Source organism: Geotrypetes seraphini, chromosome 6, assembly GCF_902459505.1.
Source record: "Geotrypetes seraphini chromosome 6, aGeoSer1.1, whole genome shotgun sequence".
NCBI classification, from domain to species: Eukaryota; Metazoa; Chordata; class Amphibia; order Gymnophiona; family Dermophiidae; genus Geotrypetes; species Geotrypetes seraphini.
Window position 1 is genome coordinate 100,076,373 of NC_047089.1, and position 25,229 is coordinate 100,101,601.

Sequence of the window (25,229 nt, forward strand, 5' to 3'; positions counted from 1 at the left end):
TTTTTCTTCGTGTGGCAATGGTTCTTTTTCTCCTGGATTGGGCGAGCATATTTTTATATGCATTCCCTTCGCTTCTTCTCCTTTTGGGCTTTTTTCATCAGGCTCACGAGAGTTGTTGTCTCCATGATGCATGGCGCCCAGTCACCAGGGGTCTCCCTTCTTCGTCCACTCAAATTTTGGGAGCCTTTTCTTCTCATTTTCCTGCTCAGTTCTCTCCGACTCAGGAATCTTTGATTTCTTCCAATCTTCATTGTTTTTTTCTTTGGGCTGCATCCGTTTCATTTACATCTTTCTCAGCCTGTTTGTTGTTTTCTGCCAGGACACCAGACACTTCCCCTTGTTGATATCAAAAGTGGTTTCATTTTCTTTCCTGGTGTCTTTTTCTCTGCCTGTTTCCACCTTCCCCACTGGTGATATATTTTCTTTGTTTGATTCTAGTCTCGAGTCTGTAGCTCTCAAACTTCTTTTTAATGCTATTGCATTTTTTCCCTTGATCTGTCAAGGAGCAACCTCTTTCTGATTTCTTCTCTGGTTCCCAGGTTTTTTTTCATGTGTTTAACCACACCTCATTCCTTCTTCTGTCGTCTGGACTATTCCTGTGGTTCTTTCCTGTTTGTTGATGCTACCATTTGTAACAATGGCGTCAGCTCCTCTTGAGTTTATTTCCTAGACAATAGTTTTTCCTTATGTCTCTCACCTCTTCCAGGGGCTAGTAGCTTCATCCTTATCAGTCTTTCATCAAGCCAAGCCAAGCCAGTCTTTCATCAAGCCAGGGTGATTCTGTGTTCATAAGAACATAAGCAGTGCCTCTGCTGGGTCAGACCAGGGGTCCATCCTGCCCAGCAGTCCGCTCACGCGGTGGCCCATCATGTCCAGGATCAGTGATCTCTATCTATACCTTTCTATCCCTTTTTTCTTCAGGAATTTATCCAATCTTTTCTTGAACCCTGATACCGTACCCTGACCTATCACATCCTCTGGAAGCGCATTCCACAGTTCATGTCCACAGTATCTTCTACTATTTTCATTTCGCTCAGTCAGTTCTTCTGTCTGTGTTGTTTCCTGCTCCTCGTTTTTCCTATGGGGATCCTGGCTTTATATGTTTTCTCCTATAAGCATTTTTTTGTCCTGGTTACGCAGGTCAGAGCTGCAGTGATTTTCTTCCAACTTTTTCTTTTGATTCAACTCAGTTTAGATATCCTTTATTAATGGGAACTATTTTTGCTTGGCTTATTGCCTCTCTCTCGTTCTTCTTTACTCAGACTGGCCTGGCACAGGGATATCATGTCCCAGTCCCTAAGTTCGGGTTCTGGGAGCTTTTGTGTTTTCCTTATAGTTACATTACTGAGGAACTCTGTACAGCTGCCACCTGGTCCTCACTTCATTCCTTCTCACTCTTGTCCAGTTTTTTCCCCAGACGGGATGGGCACTTCAGCCATTATTTTTCCAATTGTATTTCTTTGGCCAACTCTCCCACCATCCCATCTCTGTTAGCTTGGAGGTCACCCATCAGTGAGAATATGCTGCCTGCTTGTCCTGGGATAAAGCACAATTACTTACCGTAACAGGTGTTATCCAGGGACAGCAGGCAGATATTCTCGCAACCTACCCACCTCCCCGGGTTGGCTTCTTAGCTGGCTTATCCTAACTGAGGGACCGCGCGCCTACGTCGGGCAGGAAGGCACTCGCGCATGCGCGGTGCGGGCGTCAATAACTTTTTTTGAGTTCTTGAAGTGTCCATACCGAGGCTCCGTCGGTGCTGTCACCCCATCAGTGAGAATATCTGCCTGCTGTCCCTGGATAACATCTGTTATGGTAAGTAACTGTGCTATACTGCTGGTATAAATCAGTAGCTAGAGGGGCCAATTAATCTTTTTTTGCTGTCCACTATTATACTACGTTAGGTTATGTTTTAACAAGGCATCTCCAGGGCTATCATGAAGTTTTTAGGAAACCTTGTGACAAGGGATGTAGAACAACTTTCTAGAGGGCACACTCTCATGCATGTTTTATGTACAGCACTACATACATCTTGTAGCATTGTAGAAATAAATAATAGCAATGGTTTGGAAGCGCCAAACAAACCAAATTCTGGACCTACCTTCAAGTTCTCTATTTGCTGATGCTTTGTGTTTGGCAAAATATTTGTCAAGCTATGATCCCAGTAGTCCACCTAGTTCCACTGCCTGTGCCTCATGGAGACTGCCTTTTTGAGAGAATACTATTGCAACACATTTTTAATTCTCTCTCTGCTTCTAGATTCTTCTATTTTGAAACATTAGATGTGTGAATAGTAGAGATGTGTTAGATGATGATGGAAGAGGATAGGATCCCATGAGCTGACTTATGCTGTATAACTTCTCCCTCAAATTTATGGGTTTAGAACTCACGACTTCGGTTATTTGCGAGTTCTAAACCTGACCCACCCCTGCCTCCTGGACCTCTCCTCACTGTACCTGGTGGCCTAGCGGTGAAACAAGGCAGGATCAATCTTTCTATGCTCCTGCCCTGTGCAGAGCTGTCAACAAAAATGACTGCTGTGAGTTCCCTCTGTAGTTTTGTGACACTACGGGAACTCACGGCAGCCATTTTTGTTGACAGCTCTGCAAGGGGCAGGAGCGTAGGAAGCTTGCTCCTGCCCTGCTTCACCACTAGACCACCAGGTAAGGTGTGGAAAGGTCTGGGTGGCAGGGGTGGGTCAGAGTCAGCCCTAAATGTTGTTTGCAATTTTTCCATATTCATGGGCTGGCTCTGCCTCTAACCCCCTTGAAAATGGAGGGAGAAGAGTAATTGTCTTCAGGAATAGTAAATGTCTTCATAAAGCAAATAACTCTGTGTCTAAGTTGTTTACTTTTATGAAATTTATTTTGGATAACTATGTGATCATTGATGACCCTCTGAGGAGGGTGTTAACAAGTTGAATAGTTACTATAATTTATTTGTAATTTGTGTGAAAGTCTGCAGAAGTTACTGTGAAGGTTCATATTTTATACATATGTATTATTTTTGGCTTTTTTTAAGCTTCACAATGAAGATGATGTACCTGAATTGTCTCCTGTTGAACAGCCATCAACGTCTACACAAATACAGTCTGCACCTGCACCTATATCTCAAACATTAACATCTTCTGAAGTAGATGTCTTCCCTCCACCATACAGTAGTATTGATGTAGAAATAGCTGCAGATACAGGTATTTGCATCGAGCTAGAGCAGTAGTCTTAAACTCATGGCTCGGGCGCCACATGCGGCCCGCCAAGTACTATTTTGAGGCCCTCAGTATGTTTATCATAATCACAAAAGTAAAATAAAACAATTTCTTGATCATATGTCTCTTTAGCTATAAATGACAATGTTATTATTAAGACTTAGCCAAACGGAAAGATTTATAAACTATAAAGAGTTTTACCTCATGCAAAATTGTCATTTCTTTAATAAGACAATTTCTTTTTTCTTTTTTCTGAGGTCCTCCAAGTACCTACAAATCCAAAATGTGGCCCTGCAAAGGGTTTGAGTTTGAGACCACTGAGCTAGAGAGTATTGTGGTATGTCGCACAATAAGGCTTTTTCTTCCTATAGATCTTATATGTATTCTGTCCTTATCGCCCCTTGCTAGATTAGTCCATATAAGTGGGCTATGACTAAGGTTACCAGATATTCGGGAAAACCCGGACGGATTTTCCAAACCTAGCAGTTTGTCCGGGTTTTAAAAAGCCTTGCCATGTCTGGAAGGCCTCTGAGCATGCACAGACAATGTCACATGCATCTGTGTATGTTTGGAGGCCCTGCAGACCCAGTAGGAAAGAAGAGATGAGGCTTTGTGGGGGTGGGTCTGAGGGGGGAATGGGGCGGAGTTTGAGGCCTAACGGGGCGGGATTGGAGTCTGGGATTTTACCATTTCAAGTATGGTAACCCTAGCTGTGACCCCTTCTTACCAGAAGATAGAGGAAGAGATACTGAATTTTCCAGTGAAATAGCAGGTATAAGATAGTAAGGTTGTCTGGGCTGGTGCAGTAAGCCCTTGGCACAGCTCCACAAAGTTCAGCCCATGGGATACAGTCTTGTGGTCAAGCCTAAGTGTGTTACTCCTAGGGTCCAGTCTGAGGATCTTGATGTAGTAGAGCTGTGAAGCACTTCATTCTTGTGTTGCTCCGAGCTATAGCCCAGTGTGGCTCCTGGGTTGGGTTCCTATGAGACCTTTCCTAGTGGAGGACCATGGAATATTTTACCCACCTCCATGGTGTGGTCCCTTGGGCTTCCCTGAAGGCTGCAGCCATAAAAAGTTTTGGTTTAATTGTGCTGGATTTATTCTCCTGTTTGTCAAGGGAATAAAATTGTAAAACAGGGTAGAAAAAAAATCAGTGATGGTGAAACCTTGCCCTGTTTAGATCTTGAGATCCAGAGGGGGCTGTGGAGGTCTGATAAGGGTCCCAAGAATCAAGTTGCTCCAATATGGGGGAAGGTGTCACATGTGTAGACATGCTGGCCAACTCTGTGCACAGTGTGGGAGCCAGTGGCTCAGCACTGCTGTTTCTCAAACTATTTATGATGGACTGTTCTTGGTCTTGTTGGGAATGGTACTCTATGATCCAGATCCTGTTACTACCTTAATGCCTGCAGTACCCACAGATTGAAGGGAACAGCAGCCTTTTCTCTATGTTCCCTTACAGGATGGAGAAGTCATCCCTATTAGATTTGAGAGAGCTAGGCAGGATCTACTAATCCTGTGGTCGTGCACCTTGTGGATGGACTCTGGGGCTGAAATAGCTCCAGACCCAGGCCTGGTCAGGTATGTGAACGAGTCCCTGACTGGTGAGCCGACAACTCTTGAGGGGATGCTGGGACCCCATCTTTTGGCAAAGTGAAGAAGGGAAAGGGGATGGGACTTGATGTACTGATTTTTCCTGGCATCAGCAGCAGAAGAATGGGTTAAGTCCAGCCACCAGCAGGCAGAGATAGAGAGCACTGAATTGTGACTGGAGATATATTGGATGGTATGCTTCTCAGTATTCTTTAGCTCCAGCAGGTGGATGGATAGCTTATCCCATGCTCCAGCATACATCTGCTGCTAGGCTCCCTTTGTAAGTCTCTTACCTTGGTTGAGCCATGGGCTAGGTAGCTGGGTGCTTGATTGGGGTAAACATAGTGGGTCCAGGTCCCTCCCCTCTTCCCTCCCTGTGTCTATGTTCACCTCCTGGGCTTTAGTTTCCCTGCCTTCCATCCTCACATAAAAAAGAGCCATTTTCTAAGTTTTTGCTCCCTTTGCTGAGGCACAGAAGATCTCTGTGGCAGGCCTATTTACTTGCTAATACTAAAAAAAAAATCCTAGCTTCTGTATCGCTTGGTAGACCGGTATAGTCCTTACGAATGGGTTATATGCCTCACTGCTACCAGCAGGTGGAGACTGAGCACAAACTTGAATATCAGGCTAGAATCTCCCTAGCAACTCAGTCTGTCTCAGTGTCCATAGCAGGTGGGTAAGACTAGATTGGCTCCCCTCTTAGTACTGTTGGAATTTTGTTTTGGACTCCTCTTTTGTGCCGGATAGAGCTTGGACGGATCTTGTTTGGGGACATGTCTAACCTCGGGGGTGTTAAACTCGGCGGGTCTTGTGCTGGGTCCCTCCCCCCACCTTCCTCTACCTCCCCATATTTTTGTAGAGGTGCCTCAGCCAGCGGCCTGGCCCCCTAGTTGGTCAGCCCTCCAGCTTGAGAGCCGTGGAGTCTGTTCTGTAAAAAAATAAAAGATAAAATCCTGAGGTGTGCCAGTCTAAAGGGCTCATTTCCCTTTCAAACTGCCTTTTTACTATATTTTCTCATCTAACTGGCACTTTTCTTTCAGCTAGGGCGGTTTTCAGCACAATGAGCACTTTTAAAGGGAACTAATGCTCATTGTGCTCCAGACGCGAGGTACTCGCAGCCGGCCTCTGCAAGCATTGTGCAGGCTGGAGCGGTGGGGTAGCCTCGTCGGCAGTGGATGCCGGCAGCCAGGACACCCTGCCGCATGTACCTCGAGTTGGCTTCGGATTGCAGGGAAGCCTGAGCTTCCCCCAACACCCATGTGGAAGGTTCCCCAGCCGCTGATGTTCAGGGAGAAAAGGATTCCCTTACTGCCGGAATGGCTAGGGATTCCCTTTTCGCATCAGTCGGTTCCTCGGTTTCAGTGTCAGGAAAGTCCCTGGCTTTTCAGACGTAGCAATCTGCAAGAGATCCGATTTTGGCGGTTTCAGGTCCAGTTTCGGCGGGTACCTCCTCCTTCATCTCAGTTACCTCAGATGACCTTCCCCCTGTTCTGGAAATGCAGGGTCAAGGTATGGCAGGGTCCCATGCTGGGGAAGGGAGTCCCTTGCGGCCGCTGGGATTTTTTTTCCCCCTGAATTTATGTTAGAACTTTGTAAAGCTTATGTGCTGGTGGCTGAAGGTTCTGTGTCCACTCCAGAGGTCTCGGGGGGGGGGGGGGGTGTTTGCCCTGGATGTCTTCACCTGTGCAGCCCCACACAGTGGCAGTTTTGCCCCCCCTCTGCTCCTCTCTCATCAAAACGCCCGAGGGTCTCTTGGGATCAGGATTTTTGCCCAGAGGAGCAAGATGTTATAGGACCTGGACCTTTGGGGAGATTTCTAGGATCCTCTTGGGGGATCGGATTCTGCCCATGAGGGGTTCGAGTACCCCCCAGCTGGCGAAGATGCGTCTGTGGTGCGCATTTTTCAGCGGGAAGAGCTTTATGAGTTAATTCTTCAGGTCTCCTTGATTTTGCACTTTGAAGACACCGTGCATACGGTGGACCCCTTGTTTAAGGGGATCCGCTCTGCTTCCTGATCTTTTTCTATGCATCAGGATATTCAGGATATTATGCTCACACAGTGGCAGGTGCCAGAAGCTCCCTTTCATTTTGCGCGCTCCATGGCCCACCTGTATCCCATTCCTGAAGGGGATAGAGACACTCTGAAGTCACCTGTAGTGGACGCAGTGGTTTTGGCCATCTCTAAAAGGCATACCGTGCCTGTTGAGGGCAAGTGCGGCCTTGAAGGACCCGGAGGAGCGTAAGGTGGAGTCCCTCCTTAAGCAGAGTTTTGTTGTGACAGCTCTGGCGGTCCAAGTGGCGATGTGTGGCAGGCTGGTGGGTTGGGTGTGTTTTCGTTGGGCCGAGCATGTCCTTGACTATAGAACTGAGGATTGGGAATTGCTCAAGCGTGAGGTGGCAAAGATTGAATTGGGTGCTTCTTATCTTTCATATGCCATGTATGACCTCTTGCGAGCTTCTGCCAAGTCGTTGGCATTTGTAGTGGCAGCTCGCCGTACCTTATGGCTTCGCGCTTGGTCAGCGGACTCGGCGTCCAAAGATAAGTTGACAAAGTTTCCTTTTAAGGGATCTTTTTGGTTTGGTGAGAACCTGGGCAAGTTGGTTCAGACTCTCACTGATTCTAAAGTGCCTCGTTTGCTTGAGGATAGGCCTAGGCCGCTGGCTCGAGGTGGCGCTGCTCATGGGGTGGACGTGATTTCCGCCATTTCTGCCCTGGTCGAGGGGCTGCCTCTTTTCAGTCCCCTGGGCTCTCGAGGCAGGTTCTTCCAGCGCATGCAGTCCTTTCGTGGGGCCTGTCGGGGTACGGGTAGCACCCCCGCCGGGTCCCCTGCTGCCCTTCCTGCCCAATGACTCCTTGCCAGTGCCCATCTTGGTTCCGTTGGTGCCCGGCTGAGGGATTTTTATCCAAAGGGGACAGACATCACGTCCGATCAGTGGGTTCTGGAGATGATTCGGGATGGTTATGCTCTGGAGTTTGCCCGTTCCTTGCCAGATCGTTTTCTTGCTTCTCTCTCGCAGGTGGCGTGGAAGAAACAGGCCTTTCGCCAGACCCTTGTTAGATCTCCACGCGATGGTTCCAGTTCCCCTGCGGGAGTGGGGCATAGTTGGTACTCTATTTACTATTGTGGTACAAAGAAAGAAGGGACCTACTTTCGGCCCATCCTGGATTTGAAGGGGTCAACAGGGCCCTTCATGTGCCTTCCTTCTGCATGGAAACTCTGCGGTCGGTGATTCTGGCGGTTCAACCGGGGAAATTTCTGACCTCTCTAGATCTGACCGAGGCCTACTTGCACATTCCTATTCGGGCCTACCATCATCACTTCCTGCACTTCGCGATCTTGGGGCAACATTATCAGTTCTGTGCACTCCCTTTTTTTCAGGCCATGGCTCTGCGGACGTTCACCAAGGTGATGGTGGTCGTTGTGGCGGCGTTGTGACTGGTTGATTTGAGCAAAGTTGTTACAGGAGAGCACCCGGGTCACGGCTCGGGTGGTGGAGTTTTTGCAGTCACTGGGATGGGTAGTCAACCTTGCCAAGAGCTGGCTATCTCCCTCTTAGCGCCTGGAGTATCTAGGCGTGCTGTTCGACACCTCCTTGGGGAAGGTCTTCCTTCTGGAGGCCTGGGTAAGCAAATTGCCATCTCAGATTCGCCTGCTTATGGTGTCCCGGTGTCCTCGGGCGCAGGATTTCCTCAAGTCTTGGAGTCGATGGCAGATTTCCTCGATGTAGTGAGGTGGTTGTGGGCCCACATGCGTCCTCTTAAGTATGCTTTTCTTCGGAGGTGGTCGCCTCAGAGGTACCGTCTGGATCACCCTGTTCCACTTCTGAGTTTAGCTTGAGGCAATCTTTGTTGGTAGCTCCAGACCCCCATCTTGTACAAGGGGTGAGTCTGGATCAGCCACAGTGGACGGTGCTGCTCATGGATGCCAGTCTTCTCGACTGGGGAGCTCAGTGTCTAGGTCACTCAGCTCAGGGCACCTGGTCCACGGAGGAGGCTTCTTGGACAATCAATGTCTTGGAGTCCAGAGACATCCGTTTGGCTTTGCTAGCCTTCCAGTCCTTTCTGAATGGGCAAGTCAGTCAGGGTTCTGTCAGACAATGCCACAGCGGTGGCCTATGTCAATCATCAGGGGGGCATCAGGAGCACTTTGGTGGCACAGAAGGCAGCTTTGCTCATGGTCTGGGTGGAGTTGCACCTTCAAGAAATATCAGCATCCCACATAGCTGGAGTGGAGAATGTTCAAGCGGATTCCTAAGTCGTCATGTGCTATATCCCGGAGAGTGGTGTCTAAGCCCCGTGGCCTTTCAATTGAAAGTGCAGTCTTGTGGCGGCGTTGTGGTCAACCCCTCATGGACCTGATGGCTACAAGTGTCAACGCCAAAACACCCTGCTTCTTCAGTTGTCGCAGAGACGGTTAGGCTGAGGGCTTGGATGCTCTGGTTCAACCATGACCAACGGAGGGGCTGTTGTATGTGTTCCCTCTGTGGCCATTAGTGGGCAGAGTTCTTCTCCGCATAATTTGCCATTCGGGCCTCGTGGTTCTGGTGGCTCCGGATTGGCCTCGACAATCGTGAGTCATCTGGTGGCGGTTCCTCTGCCTCTCTTGGTCGACCTTCTGACTCAGGGTCCCATTCGATCCGGGTCCTTTCTGTCTTACGGCTTGGCTCTTGAAAGGGGTTGCCTAGGTAAGAAGGGGTATTCAGATAAAGTAATCTCAACTCTCTTGGGGTCCTGGAGGCTTTTTACCTCATGGGCTTATGTGAGAGTTTGGTGTCTATTTGAGGAGTGGTGTGCTGTGCGTGGAGTGGCCTCTTTTTGCGCTTTCCTGCCTAACATCTTAGAGTTCTTGTAGGATGGCCTGGATAGGGGACTGGCTTGGTCTTCTCTTTGGGTTCAGCTTGCGGCCTTGTCAGCCTTTCGTGGGTTGTTGAAAAGTCAGCTTTTGATTGCCATTCCTGATATGATTCGCTTGTTGTGTGGGTGGCTAAATTGCTCAAGACTCAAGTACGACCCTCTGTTCCATCTTGGAATCTGAATCTGGTTCTGTCGGTTCTAGTGTGCCCTCCTTTTGAACCGTAGGGCGACTGCTCTTTGAAGGACTTTACTCTTAAAGCAGTCTTCTTGGTGGCCATTACTGTAGCTAGATGCGTTTTTGAGCTGCAGGCTTTCTCTTATAGGGCTCCCTTCTTGGAATTTTCTTGGGAGCGGGTTGTCTTGAGGCCTGTTCCTTTGCTCTTATGTGCAGGGGACCCAGGAGGTCAGGAAATCAGATCATCTCTTTGTTCTTTTAGCGGGTCCTCGTAAGGAGGATGACGCTTCTAAGGCTACTATTGTGCGCTGGATCAAGGAGACTATTGCTTCCCCTTATCTTCTGAAGAAGAAGCCTGTTCCAGAATTTCTTAAGACTCATTCTACTAGGGTTCAGGCAGCTTCTTGGACTGAATCTTCTCTGGTGTCTTCAGTGGATTTTTGCAAGGCTGCAGTTTGGTCTTCTCTGCATTCCTTTGTCAGACACTACCATGTGGATGTTCAAGCGCGTCGGGACGCGGTATTCTGGTGTCGGCATTTTGGGGGTCCCACCCTTAATGGGTACTGCCTTGGTTCGTCCCATTCGTAAGGACTATACCAATCTACCAAGCGATACAGAAGGATAAATTAGGTTCTTACCTGCTAATTTTCTTTATGTTAGCTTGTAGACTGGTATAGTCCCCCACCCTATCTGTCTTTGTGCAGTGATTGCGGGTTTTTGTTTTACTCGCGTGCAGCTTTTGTTTTCTGCGGGTTCTAACATTTTTCTAGGGAGAAGTAAGAACAGCAGCTATGGCTCAGCTGGCTTAGCTGGTGAGCTGTAGGGATGTTTTCTATATCAGGATTAAGTTCTACACATGTTCCAACAATAGTTTATAAGTATTTGTTGTTTTTTCGACTCCTATTCGGAGTGTATTATACTGTTTTAAGTTGAAGTCTTTCCTAGGTTCTGCTTGGCTATTCGGCAGACTGAGTTGCTAGGGAGATTCTACCCTGATATACAAGTTTGTGCTCATCTCCACCTGCTGGTAGCAGTGAGGCATTCAACCCATTCATAAGGATTATTATCCCAGGACAAGCAGGCAGCATATTCTCTACATGTGGGTGACGTCATCTATGGAGCCCTCTAGTGGATAGCCTCGCAAGCAGACTTGCTTGAAGATCTTCAAGCTTGCGAGTGTACTGCACATGCGCGGGTGCCTTCCCGCCCGAGTAAGGGCGTGCGTCTCCTCAGCGTGGCCTCAGTTCTTAGTTTTCTGAGGAGCCAGAAGCCCTGTTCCTCTATTCTGCGTGATCTCTAAGTGCCTTCTGCACCGCGGCTTGCTTTTTTGTTTTAACGATTGAGTGAGTCGCTGTGCGGCGTGTCAAAAAAAAAAAAATTAAAAAAAATAAATCTTTTTTGTCTTTGTTTTTTTCGACCGGGTTGTCCGGTTTTTCAAGGCCGCGGCGGTGTTTTTTCACTATGTCCCGGCCTGTTAAGGGGTTTAAGAAGTGCACCAAGTGTTACCAGGTGATTTTGATTACTTATCCACACCGTTGGTGCATTTTGTGTCTAGGTGCCAACCACTGCCTCGAGTCTTGCCCATGTTACGTTACTCTCCAACCGTGGGCCCTTCGTAGGCGGTGTGCCAAGATCCTCCAGCTTTTTGGGCCTGTGGATCTTCCGGAAGGTAAGGCCTCGTCCTCGACCTTGGCTTCGGCCCCGGTGGGGACCCCATCCTCGAAGACCTCGAAATCTCCCTCGACCTCGAAGGCCTTGGCGTTGGGTGCAGTCAGACCCCTGGCTTTGGGTAAGTCTCCTCTTCCTTCTTCAGGTAGTTCAGAGAAGAAGCCTCCTACGGAGTCTCAGGCGGGTGTGGCTGCCCCGACATCTTCGAAACCTCCTGTCAAGTGTGTCTCCATACATAGGGAATACTCTACATCGAGGTCGCCCTCGTTGGAGCACACTGCTGCACCTATAAGACCTGATCCCATGGTCTTGGTGCCTATCTTCGAGGACATGCTGAAGGCTATTCTGACTACGCAGCTTTCCTCGGTGTTGGGCCAACTGGCTTCGGCCTCGGCCCAGCCTCCGGTGGACCAGCCTGAGCGCAACCCCGAGTACTCTCGGGGTAAGTCTCACAAGTCTCACCGTTTATCTTCCAGTGATTCCTGCCCTCCGGTTTCGAGGTTGTAATCCCCGTCTTGATCAAGGCGCCGCACTAAACTGGCCTCATCTTCGAGGCTCTTGCCTTCGAAGCGGCTGAGGGAATCCCCTTCTCGGAGGAGACGGTCCCCTGCCTCCCGTACCTCGAGGCCTATCGTTCTCGAGAACCTCTTTCCCTGCTGGGTTCCCCGGGGCAAGGTGTCTCGGAGTGGAAGTTGAAAGGAAGTTTGTTTCCTCCGGCGTCTCCGGCCCTTCTTTCGCAGGTCCCGGTGCCCTGGACCCCGGGTTCCTCTCTGAGCCATCTGCGACGGGGGTGGTCCTCAACTCCTCGGAGGCATAGCAGGGCCTCCTCTCTATCCCGGTCGAGGTACTCTGATAAGCCTGCCTACTATTTGAGGGAAGTTTCTCCCTCCTTCTCGGCAGCTCCGAGGTCTCGGTCTTCCTCGCCTTGTGCAGGACCTTCTTCCTTCAAGTTCTCCTCCTTCTCCCGTTTTGTCTCGGACATGGGTTGGGCTCTTCATCTGGACCTCCAGTTTTTCCAGAATCTGGAGACCCCCTATGCGGTTCCTGCCATCCCTTCCAAGATGGAGTCCCGCTATCGGACGGTTTCTTGTCTGGGCTTGAAGAAGGCGCAACTCTCTCACGAGTCCTTGGAGGTGGAATCTTCTCTTAAGAAGTCAAACCCATCCAAGGTATACACCACTGTTCCCCCGGGAAGGGAAGGGCAGGGCGTACGATGGATAAATTTGGTTGCCGTCTCTACCAGAACTCGATGATGGCAAACCGTGTTCTCAATTATAACTTCACTTTTACCTCCTACCTCGGGTACTGCACTGATTTCATGCAATCTTTTGAGTCGGATGTGGCATCCCATCGCCTGAAGGAATTCCAGAAGCTCAAGGAGACCATTTCACAGATACGTCTCTATATACTTCAGGCTTTAGGCTTTCTGTGACGTCTTTGAGTTGTCCACTCGGGTCACGGCCATTGCTGTTGCCATGCGCCGTTTGGCCTGGCTCCGTATTGTGGACACGGATCGCCTCGCCAATCTCCCTTGTGTGTGGAATGAGCTCTTTGATGATTCCATTGAGGCAGCCACTAAACGCCTCTTGGAGCATGAACAGACTTTCGCCTCTCTGGTGCGGCAGAAGCCGAAGGCTCCTCCTGCGAAGCCGTACAAGCTTCCCCCGCCGCATTACCCTTAAAAGTCCATGCCAGTGTTTTCCCGCCTGCCACCCATGCGGCAGCAGCGGGGACCACATAAGCCTCAGACCCCAGCTGCGGTGAAGCCCGCGCCATCTTTTTGACTATCCCAGTCCGTGCATGCCGTCCTCTTACGTCCAGCAGCCTTCTTTCCTGCCCATAGGAGGTCGTCTCCGGCATTTTTATCATCAGGAAAGCATCTGCCTCGAGCCTGTGAGGGGAGTAAATCCGAGTTTAGACTGAAAAAGCTTGCCATCTTTTCTGCAGTAGGTACAGACTCTTTTGCTATGGAACTAACAGAATCCAACTTAGTCATCTGTGTAAAAATTTGAAAAATTGTCTCTTTTTTGTTTTCTGACTGTTTAATTCTTTTTTCATAATACTCCTTTCTTGTTTCATTCAATTTAATTTTATATTCTTTAAATTTCCATTTCCATTCTAAAAAAAATCTGGTTTTCCTTTATTTTCTGCCATGTCTTCTCCAGCCTTCTACATGTTCTCTTAAGTTCTCCCAGAACCTCATTAGACCAAGGAGAGATCTTTTACCTTCCAATTTTCATTTCTTTAATGGCACAATCCTATCTAAAATAGTTACACTAGTTATTCCAATCATTTATCATATTACCAACACTAATACTTCTTTTACATTTTGCCAGAGTTGATCTCTTATCAATTTTCCCATGACCCAACATTTTATTTTCCAATTGATTTTTATTTTTCAACAATATAGGAGCTTTTAGAAAGAAGTCTTTTTTTTTTTTTTTTTTTTTAATAATTCTTTATTCATTTTCAAACTTACAATAAGTGTATCAATATGTTAAAACAAATTATCCATAAATATATCACTTAATAATCATCAATAGTAGAAATAATATGCTGTTATCCCCCACCCATCCCACCCCTTTTTTATATAATCAAATACCTTGTACAATATATAATAATAAAATTAACCCCCCCTCCCCCCTCATAATTGAACCTATAAATTAAGGGAAAAAATCATTTAATCAGTATAATATTTTGTTAATGGCTCTCACACATCTTGAAATTTCTTAAAACACCCTCGCCGTATTGCAATAAATCGTTCCATTTTATAAATCTGATATAAGGAATTCCACCAAAAATTATAATTTAATCTACTCCAGTTTTTCCAATTATACATAATTTGTTGACTGGCAACCCCAGTCATTATAAGTAATAATTTGTTATTATTTGAAGAAATCTGACTTTTTGCTCTCATTGACATACCAAACAGCACAGTATCAAATGACAATGCCACTAGATTGTCTAATAAACAATTAATTTGGTCCCAAATTGATTTCCAAAAAGTCATAATAAATGGACAATAGAATAATAAATGATCTAAAGTCCCTGCTTCGAGATGACAGTGCCAACATCTATTAGACTTAGAGCTATCCAATTTTTGTAACCGAACAGGGGTCCATAATGCTCTATGTAACAGAAAAAAACATGTTTGTCTCATAGATGCTGACATAGAAACATAGAACATGACGGCAGAAAAGGGCCACGGCCCATCTAGTCTGCCCACACTAATGGCCCACCCCCTAACTACCTCCATGAAGAGATCCCACATGCCAATCCCATCTTTTCTTAAAATCTGGCACGCTGCTGGCCTCAATTACCTGTTGTGGAAGATTATTCCAGCGATCAACCACCCTTTCGGTAAAGAAATATTTTCTGGTGTCGCCATGAAATTTCCCACCCCTGATTTTCAACAGATGCCCTCTTGTTGCCGTGTGTCCTTTAAGGAAAAAGAGATCATCTTCCACCTCGATACGGCCTGTGACATATTTGAACGTCTCGATCATGTCTCCCCTCTCTCTGCGTTCCTCGAGTGAGTACAGCTGCAACTTACCCAGTCGTTTCTCATACGGGAGATCCTTAAGTCCTGAGACCATCCTGGTGGCCATTCGCTGAACCGATTCAACTCTCCGCACATCTTTTTGATAATGCGGCCTCCAGAATTGTACACAGTATTCCAGATGGGGTCTCACCATGGATCTTTAGAACGGCATTATGACCTCGGGCATACGGCTGACGAAACTTCTACGGATACAGCCCATGATTTGTCTAGCCCTGGATGAAACTTTCTCCACTTGATTGGTCGTCTTCATGTCTTCACTAATGATCACCCCCAAGTCAAGTTCTGCTACAGTCCTTGCTAGGATCTCACCATTTAGGTTGTAAGTCCTGCATGGATTTTTGAAGCCAAGGTGCATGACCTTGCATTTTTTGGCATTGAAACTTAGTTGCCAAGTCTTTGACCAATGCTCCAGCAGGAGTAGGTCCTGTGTCATACTGTCGGGCATTGAGCTTTTTTCAGCTCTGTGCTTTCATCTGTTGTGCGGTTGCCTACCATGTTGCATAGTTTGGCGTCATCGGCGAATAATGTAATTTTACCTTGAAGCCCCTCAGCCAAGTCTCTTACGAAGATGTTAAATAGGATCGGGCCCAAGACCGAGCCCTGCGGCACTCTGCTGATCACCTCCGTCGTATCGGAGAGGGTACCGTTTACCACTACCCTCTGAAGTCTACCTCTAAGCCAGTCCCTAACCCATGCAGTTAATGTTTCACCCAGTCCCATCGAACCCATCTTGCTCAATAACCTGCGGTGTGGGATGCTATCAAACACTTTGCTGAAGTCCAAGTACACGACGTCCAGGGACTCCCCTATATCCAGCTTTCTTGTTACCCAGTCAAAGAAGCTGATCAGATTTGATTGGCAGGACCTTCCCTTTGTAAAACCATGTTGATGGGGATCTCGTAAATTATCCTCGTTCAGGATCGTATCCAATTGGCATTTGATTAGTGTTTCCATAAGTTTACTCACTATCTATAATTCCATAAGTTTACTCACTATCTATAATTCTCAGCCTCCATCCTGCATCCCTTTTTGTGGAGTGGAATGATGTTAGCCATTTTCCAATCCAACGGGACTCTTCCTGTACTTAGGGAAAGATTGAAGAGCGCGGATAACGGTTCCGCCAGGACGTCACTCAAGTCCCTGAGCACCCTGGGGTGTAGTTTGTCTGGTCCCATAGCTTTTTCACCTTGAGACTTGATAGCTCTTCGTAGACACTGCTGGGCATAAACTCGAAATTTCGAAACGGGTCTTCCGAGTTTTCTCTCATCGGCAGCTGAGGGCCGGATCCCGGCGCCTCGCAAGTGAAGACCGAGCAGAAGTATTCATTTAAAAGTTTGGCTTTGTCGGAGTCCGATTCTACATAGTTCCCGTCGGGTTTCCTAAGGCGTACTATCCCATCTGTGTTTCTTTTTCTGTCACTAATATACCGGAAGAAGGATTTATCGCCCTTCTTGAGGTTCTTCCAAAGGTTCTCCTCCATTCGGAGTTTGGCCTCCCTGACTGCCGTTTTAACTGCTTTTGACTTGGCCAGATAGTCTTCCTTGGATTCTCGCTTCCCTGATTGTTTGTAGATGATGAACGCTCTTTTCTTCTTTTTTATGAGGTCTGAGATCTCCGCAGAGAACCACTGCGGCCTATTGTTTCTTCGCCGTTTACTTACTGATTTGATGTAGCGGTTGATTGCTTCGTGTAAGGTTGATTTTAGAGTTGACCACATTACCTCTACATTATCTGTTTCGGCATGGTTTTGCAGTGCCCGATGGACGAAATCTCCCATACTTTCGAAGTTTGTGCCCTTAAAGTTGAGGACCTTGGATGATGTGCTTAACTTAGTGAAACCTTTCCTGAGGTTGAACCATATCATGTTGTGGTCACTGGAGGCCAACGTATCGCCTACCGAGACCTCTGTGACACTTTCTCCGTTGGTAAGTATTAGGTCTAGTATTGCCCGATCCCTAGTGGGCTCTAATACCATTTGTCTGAGTCTCGCTCCCTTTATAGAGGTTAATAGCTTCCTGCTGCCGCTGGTTGTAGCGGAAAGATTGTTCCAATCTACATCAGGCATATTGAAGTCTCCTAACAATACTGTGTCTCCACGCAAAGTGATATTCTCAATGTCTTCGACTAATTCTATATCCATGTCCTCCTGTTGTCTTGGAGGTCTGTATACTACACCAAGATACAGGCATTTGTCCTTCCCCCTAGCCATATTCACCCAGAGGGATTCCCCGGTGTACTTGACATCTGCGATTTTGGTAACTTTGATGTCCTCTTTAGTGTATAGTGCTACCCCTCCTCCCATTTTGCCCTCTCTGTCCCGCCAAAGTAAGTTGTATCCCGGTATAGCCAAATCCCACCCATGAGAGTCCGTGAACCACGTCAGAGGGAACGTGCTACCGAGGTGGAGAGCAGCCTGCGAGGTTCGCTATAGCCAGCCGGCAAACCTCAGCAGGCTGCTTTGAAGAGGAGCGGCTGCGGTTGGTTAGTTTGGTTGGTGAGTGAGGGCGGTGAGTGAGGGCGGGAGGGGGGAGTTGCCAGAGTGTTTCGATGGAGTCGCAGGTGCACCTCACCTCGCCGCCAACCTGACGGAGCGCGCTCTACAGCTGACCCCGAGCCCAGCCTTGATCCACGCAGTACTGGGCGGTTTCACCTTGAGCACAGTGGGGGCCACTGCGGCCAGCAATCGGGGCAGTGAGTACGCGGCTCAGGAGACTAGGAAGGCATTGGCGGTTGGTGGCGGGGGCCTCCTCCTGCAAGGGCTGCTCTCCAGCCTGGGTAACTGCGCCGTCATCCTGGTGATCCTCAAGCACCGCCAGCTGCGCACTGTCACCAACACCATCATCCTGTCGCTGTCGCTCTCCGACCTGCTCACATCGCTCCTCTGCCTACCCTTCTCCTTCGCCATGCTGTTCCCTGCCGCCGTGTTCTAAAATAAAATTTGGCCACGGATCAGAAAACATGGCGTCAGGGATCACAAAACCCTAAGTGCGCATGAGCGCTTAGGGTTTTATTATATAGGATACTACATATGTTAGAAGGTACTTATCAGATTTTTCATGTTCTTATCAGATTTTTCAAATTATGGGGAACCACAAGTACAAGGGGGCACTCGGAGAAATTGAAAGGGGACAGGTTTAGAACAAACGCTAGGAAGTTCTTGTTCACCCAGAGGATGGTGGATACATGGAATGCGCTTCCGGAGGCTGTGGTAGGCAGGAGCACGTTACAGGGCTTCAAAGAAGGTTTGGATAGGTTCCTAGAGGACAAAGGGATTGAGGGGTACAGATAGGAGTAGAGGTAGGTTTTCTAAAAATGAAACAATTTTTTTCCCTTATGCTCTTCCAATTTGGTTGTTATATGCCTATTTCTGGTATTCTATTACTCTCCTGAAAATATTATAGTTGAGTGGACTGTAACTTAAGTAAATGAACAAATCTTCTCAAATATTTGTTTAGCCTAGGACAAGCAGGCATTATATGCTCACATGTGTGTGATGTCATCCACGGAGCCCGGTATGGACAGTGGTAAAAGTGCATTGCCACTTTGTTTTTAGAAACTTCGTGACTACCCGCACCACGCATACACAAATGCCTTCCCACCTGACGCCGGCTCGAGGTACTTCAGTTCTTCGTTTTCCACGTTTTTTGTATCTGTCCAAAGCGCATTGTTTCCTGTAAATGTTTTTCTATCTTGGCCCTTCGGCTTTCTTTATTTTACTTTAACTTATCCTTCTTCAGTCTGAACCCCCCCCCAAAAAAATTATATGTTCCTTTTTTCTTTTGTGCCTCAATCAGGCCTTTTGGCCCTCTTTTTCCTACCTCGGCAGTTCTCATTCTCATTTTTCATCATTGAATTTTTTTACCTCACCACTGAGATTTTTCCATCCATGTCTAAACCTTTGAGCAGTTTCAGAAAGTGCTGTTGGTGTCAGCAACTTATTTCAATCACTGACCCACACAGTTGGTACTTACAGTTTTTGGGGCCTGAGCATCAAGTAGACACTTGTACTCGTAGTTCTACATTACAGAAATGCTCGTTGAAGGCTTGACATATCGAGAAAGAGAAGCTATTCGGATCGACCATGGACTCCGGTGATAAATCTGAGCTATTGGTACTAGTGATACCGACATTGACATCAGAAGCTGTTTCCCCATCTGGCAAGCCTGCTAAGAAGCCATCCTTTTCCCAGCAAGCGTTGAAAGCCTTGATGTAGGTCAAGTATCGACGCCTTCAGCAGGCTGTGTCTCCTATGGGGCATGCATCCTCGTCGTGGTCTCCTACTCCTCAACACCCTGCAGCACCAATGTACCGGCTGTTGAGCCAAGGGTACCGGTGCAAGTCTTCAAAATGAGTTTTTCTGGAGGGAACTCGGAAACCTATTTAAGTTGCACTTGACACCAGTGCCTACATCGACTCCCTCAGTACTGACCCAGCCTGAGCATAGCATTCTGAGGCAACGGGTCTGCATTGAAGCGCTGCTCTATATCGTATCAGCGCTCTTCATCGAAGCATCGATGTCCTGCATCACAGCATCAATGTACATCAACATCACATGCTTCTAGATCCAAAAGATCGTCGTGTCGCTCGTCATCATCATCGGATCGGTACTGATGTTGTTGAAGAAGTTCTTCTCGACGCTCTCGAACTCATCGGTATCCTCCACCTAGGAAATTTTCATCCTACAGAGAATCACCTGGGGTACAAGAAGTTGATTCTGACCTGTCCCATCACTATGCTGATACTGAGTATGAGCTTACATTATCTGTTCCTGAATCCTATGGTATCCCTTCAGATCCTCCTAGAAGAAGATCTCTTCCTGAGGGACTTTCATTTACCAAGTATATCAGACAGTTGAGGAAACTCTACCTGTCAAATTGGAGGCAGACACTGAGCACAGAGCTCCTTGATGATTTGGGTTTCGATAAGCCTCCTAAAGAGCTTCTTAAGTTGCCTTTACAGAATTTCCTCAAAGAGTTGCTCTTTAGGAACTGAGAGAATCCTCTTTCTGTAACTATAGCTCCTAGAAAGATTGACTCACTTTATAGAATAATATCTTGCTCTGGCTTTGATAAACTGCAACTACCACACCAATTGTTGCTTGTTGAATCGACCCTTAAAAAATCCCCAAGTTCCAAGGTTTATGCCACTCACCACCGGGGCGTGAGGGTTGTACTATGGATAAATTTAGTCGCCGTCTTTACCAGAATTCAGAACATAAGAACAACTTCTACATGTCTTTTTACCTCAAACATCTCAAAAGAAGTTGGCTGATTTTGATCAGTATATTCCATCTGACCGCTTAACGGTTTTTGAACAGACTACTCAAACACTAAAATCTGTGGCAAGAACAGCATTTGATGCATTTGAAATGTCATCAAGAACATCTGCCATGTCTGTTGCTATGAGATGTCTTGCTTGGCTGCGAGTCTCTGACATGAATATCAATATTCAAGACTACTTAGCCAACATTTCTTGTCTTGGTGAAGAACTCTTCGGCAACAGGGTAGAGGATGCTACGCAAAAACTTAGCAGAATTGGAATTCTTTAACAGGATCTAAGACTAAGGCCCAACCATCTAAGCCTCCTCAAAAATCTACTCTTATTCCTATAAAAGGAGGTATCCTACAACATCCTCTTCTAAGCCTCCACCAGAGAGGAGGGAAAAACAGCAGAGATCGCAGAAGCCCCAGTCTTTGACTCCTCAGAAATCACCCAAGTCTTTTTGACGTGCTTCTAGAGAGCATAGCCAGAATTCCTCCTCAGCCTCTTCCCCAACTCATCAGAGGTTGACTTCTGTTGTATCATCGGCGCTGGACTCTTATCACCACTCACCCCTGGGTCCTCAACATCATCAAGGAAGGTTGCTTTCCATTTTATAACCATTCCTCCAGACCACCCTCCAAGAGAGTCCTCTTTCACATCTCAACAGACATCCCTCTTTTTCAGGAAATCGAAGCTCTAATTCAACTGAATGCCATAGAAGTAATTCCCCTTTCTCAGAAAAATCAGGGGTTCTACTCCAGGTATTTCATAATTTCAAAGAAGTTGGGAAGTATTCATCCAATTCTCAACCTCCGAGCCTTAAACAAATATCTAGTCAAAGAAATGTTTTGTATTCTATCTTTAAGGACACTGTACCCACTTCTAGAATGAAACGATTGGCTGTGCTCTCTAGACCTCAATGAGGCCTATACACACATATCTATTCATCCCGATCACAGAAAGTTTCTGCGTTTTTGGATAGCTCATCAACATTTCCTGTACAAAGTTCTGTCATTCGGCCTTGCTTCTTCTCCAAGAGTATTCACCAAGTACCTAGTGGCTGTAGCAGCAACACTACGTAATCAAGGGTTTCAAGTATTTCCATATCTGGACGATTGGCTGATAAAAGCTACATCTCCTCAAGCAGTCCACTTGGCAACACAGTTGATGATGACTTTTCTACTGCTCCTAGAGTTTAAAGTCAACTTCCCCAAGTTGCAGCTTTAACCCTTTCAAGTGCTGCAATTCATAGGAGCCCTACTCGACACCACTCTTCTATTGGCTTTTCTACCTCAACAAAGATAAGACACCTTACTTCATATTTGCAATCAGGTCTCCACTCTATAGACCATCTCAGCAAGACAGATGATGCAACTTGAAGGTCACATGGCATCTACAGTTCATGTTACCCCCTTTGCCTGTCTTCATCTCAGATCAGCTCAGTGGACTCTAGCATCTCAGTGGTCTCAAACTTTCGATCCCTTATCCCAATGGATCACAGTCACCTCATCTCTTTGCTAGTCTCTTCAGTGATGGATAGATCCGACAAATCTCTCCAGGGGTTTGCTGTATAGAAAGAGGAATAACCAGCAGAAGAAGGGAGGTGATGATGCCCCTGTATAGGTCATTGGTGAGGCCACACTTGGAGTATTGTGTTCAGTTTTGGAGGTCGTGTCTGGTAAAGGATATAAAAAGACTTGAAGATGACGAAAATGGTAAGGGGTTTGAACCAAAAGAAGTATGAAGTATGGAAGACCTAAATATGTATACTCTGGAGGAGAAGAGGGACAGGGGAGATATGATACAGACGTTTAAATACTTGAAAGGTATTAATCACGGATAAAAACTCTTCATTTAAGAGAAAAAGAATATCCAATATATTGTTCCTTCTCTAAAAATTTTAGGAGTTACACTAGACCGTCATTTAACTTTGGGGGAACATATTGATATGCTTTTTAAGAAATGTTTCTTTGCATTATGGAAATTGCATTCCATTAAAAAATATTTTGACCCTACTTACTTTAGATTATTAGTTCAGGCATTAATTTTGTCTATTCTCTATGACTCAAGAGTAATGTAAGGAAATTCTTCTTTATGGATGCCTGGAATGCGCTCCCGAGAGAAGTGGTGGAGAGGAAAACAGTGACGAAGTTCAAAAAAGCGTGGGATGATCTAGAATCAGAAAATAATATTAAATAAGAACATAAGAAATGCCTTCACCGGATCAGACCCTAGGTCCATCTAGACCGGTGACCCGCGCACACGGAGGCTAAGCTAGGTGTTCCCTGATGAATACCTTGTTTACCCATATCCCTCAATGTGATTCGCAAGAAGGTGTGCATCCAACTTGCCCTTGAATCCCCAAATGGTGGTGTCCGTCACAACCTCCTCTGGGAGAGCATTCTAAGTGTTCACCACTCGCTGTGTGAAACAGAAGTTCCTGACATTTGTCCTGGGCCTGTTGCCCCTCAGTTTCAGTCCATGACCTCTTGTCCGTGTCACATTTGACAATGTGAATAACGATGTTTCTTGCTCTATTTTGTCAAATCCTTTTAGTATTTTAAAAGTCTCTATCATATCCCCATGCAGTCTTCTCTTTTCGAGGGTGAACAATCCCAGTTTTCCGAGCCATTCCTTGTAGCTCAGATTCTCCATAGCTTTTACTAGCTTCATGGCTCTCCTTTGCACCCTCTCCAGCAGGGTTATATCCTTCTTTAGATAGGGAGACCAATGTTGGATACAGCATGTGTAAAGCGGCATTATGACGTTTGCTGATCTACGTGTGATTCCCTTCTTTATCATGCCCAACATCCTGCTCGCTTTCTTTGCCGCCGCTGCTCATTGAGCCGACGGCTTCAGGGTCCTGTCTATCAATACCCCTAGGTCCCTTTCTTGTTCGCTCTTGCTCAAAGTTACACCTAACATTTTATATTCATGTTCCTTGTTTTTCCTGCCCACGTGCATGACTTTGCATTTTCCTATATTGAACTTCATCTGCCACTTTTCCGCCCATTTCTCCAGCTGGTTCAAATCTTTCTGTAGTTCTTCGCTGTCCTTTTGTGACCCAACTGCCCGTCCTAGTTTTGTGTCATCTGCAAACTTGATAATATTGCTTGTTGTTTCTTCTTCCAGGTCATTTATGAAGATATTGAATAAGTTGGGCCCAAGAACCCAGCCCTGGGGCACACCGCTTGTCACCTTCTCCCAGTCCGAGAATTTCCCATTTATGCTCACCCTCTGCAATCTGTTCTCCAACCATTTGCCTATCCATCTTAGTATGTCCCCATCTATTCCATGGCTTTGTAATTTCCTCAGAAGCCTTGCGTGCGGAACCTTGTTGAATGTTTTCTGGAAGTCCAAGTATATTATATCCACCGGGTCTCCGCTATCGATGTGTCTGTTCACCTTTTCAAAAAAATTGAAGTAAGTTTGTCAAACATGACTTCCGCTTCCTGAAGCCGTGTTGACTGGCTCTCATCAGGTCATGATTTTCCAGGTGTTCCACTATGCTATCCTTGATTAGTGCTTCCACCATCTTCCCCGGAACCGACGTAAGACTCACAGATCTGTAGTTGCCCGTTTCTCTCCTTGATCCTTTTTTGAAGATTGGGATGACGTTCGCTATCTTCCAGTCGTCTGGTATTTGCCCGATTCTAATTGACATGTTAGCTAGGGTTTGTACTAATTCTCCAATTTCAAATTTAAGCTCCTTTAGCACTCTCGGGTGAATTCCATCCAGTCCAGGGGATTTGTCACTTTTTAGTTTGTCAATCTGATAGTATATTTTGTCCAAATCCACATTCACTGTGATGAGGCTTTCCTCAATTTCTCCCATGAATACCCTTCCTGTTTCTAGCATTGTTGCAGTGTCCTCATTTGTAAAGACAGAGGCGAAGAATGAATTTAGCTTATCTGCAATCTGTTTGTCTTCCTTGATACACCCTTTTCTTCCTTGGTCGTCGAGAGGGCCTACTGCCTCTCTCCCTGGTTTTTTCCCTTTTTTATATCTAAAAAAGGGTGGTATCTTGTGCTATCTTTTCCTCGTAGACCTTTTTGGCGTCTCTTACTGCCTTGTGACACTTTTTCTGGTCAACCTTGTGACAGTTCCAGGCCTCCGTTGTTTTTTCACGTTTCCATTTTTTGAACGAGATCCTTTTATCCCTCACTGCATCCTTCACCTCCTTAGATAGCCAAGCTGGTTCTCCCTTGTTTTTGTTGCTCCTTCCTTTGGATATCTGCAGAATGTAGAGATTCTGCGCTTCGGTGATAGTATTTTTTAGTAGGGACCATGCTTGATCGACCGTTTGAATTTCGGCTGTCCTTTTCTTGAGCCGTTGAAGAACTAAGACCAGTACTGGGCAGACTTGCACAGTCTGTGTCTGTATATGGCTGTTTGGTTGAGGATGGGCTGGGGAGGGCTTCAATGGCTGGGATGATATGGATGGGCTGGAGTGAGCTTTGACCAAGACTTCAGTAGTTGGAACCTAAGCACAGTACTTGGTAGAGCTTTGGATTCTTGTCCAGAAATAGCTAAGAAGAAAAAAAAAGAAGGATCCAAGATAGCTGCGGATGCAAGCCGCTGAAGCAGGTTGCCGAACAGACGCTACAGCTGAAAGTTTCTGAGCTCTATTGAGCTGTTTTGTTTGTTTTTTCTTGCCTTCTAAAATGCCGAAAAGAAGGGGAAAGAGCACCGGTGGGGCCTCCCTGCGCTCCGGAACACTTACCTCCGGCAACATAGAAGCGCTGTTTCGGCGATTCCAGGGCACCATGATGACGTCAGGATTGCAGTTAGAGACGCCCCGTGGGAACGGAACGGAGGTGTCTCACCGAAGTCTTGAGACCACTCTGAGCCCCAACGTAAGACCTCCTCCTCTGCACCCCCGTGCAACCAGCTCCCCAGGGGTCGAGA

General features: G+C 46.7%; 1 protein-coding gene across 3 annotated transcripts in view; it reads left to right on the plus strand.

Moving 5' to 3' along the window:
* NDFIP2 (Nedd4 family interacting protein 2) overlaps nucleotides 1-25,229 on the plus strand; it is a 332,657-nt gene that overhangs the window by 33,223 nt on the left and 274,205 nt on the right. For all 3 annotated transcript variants that reach the window (XM_033949047.1, XM_033949049.1, XM_033949048.1), the window contains exon 2: nucleotides 3,022-3,190. In XM_033949047.1, coding sequence (XP_033804938.1) covers nucleotides 3,022-3,190 — 169 coding nt within the window. The remainder of the gene's footprint in view (nucleotides 1-3,021; nucleotides 3,191-25,229) is intronic.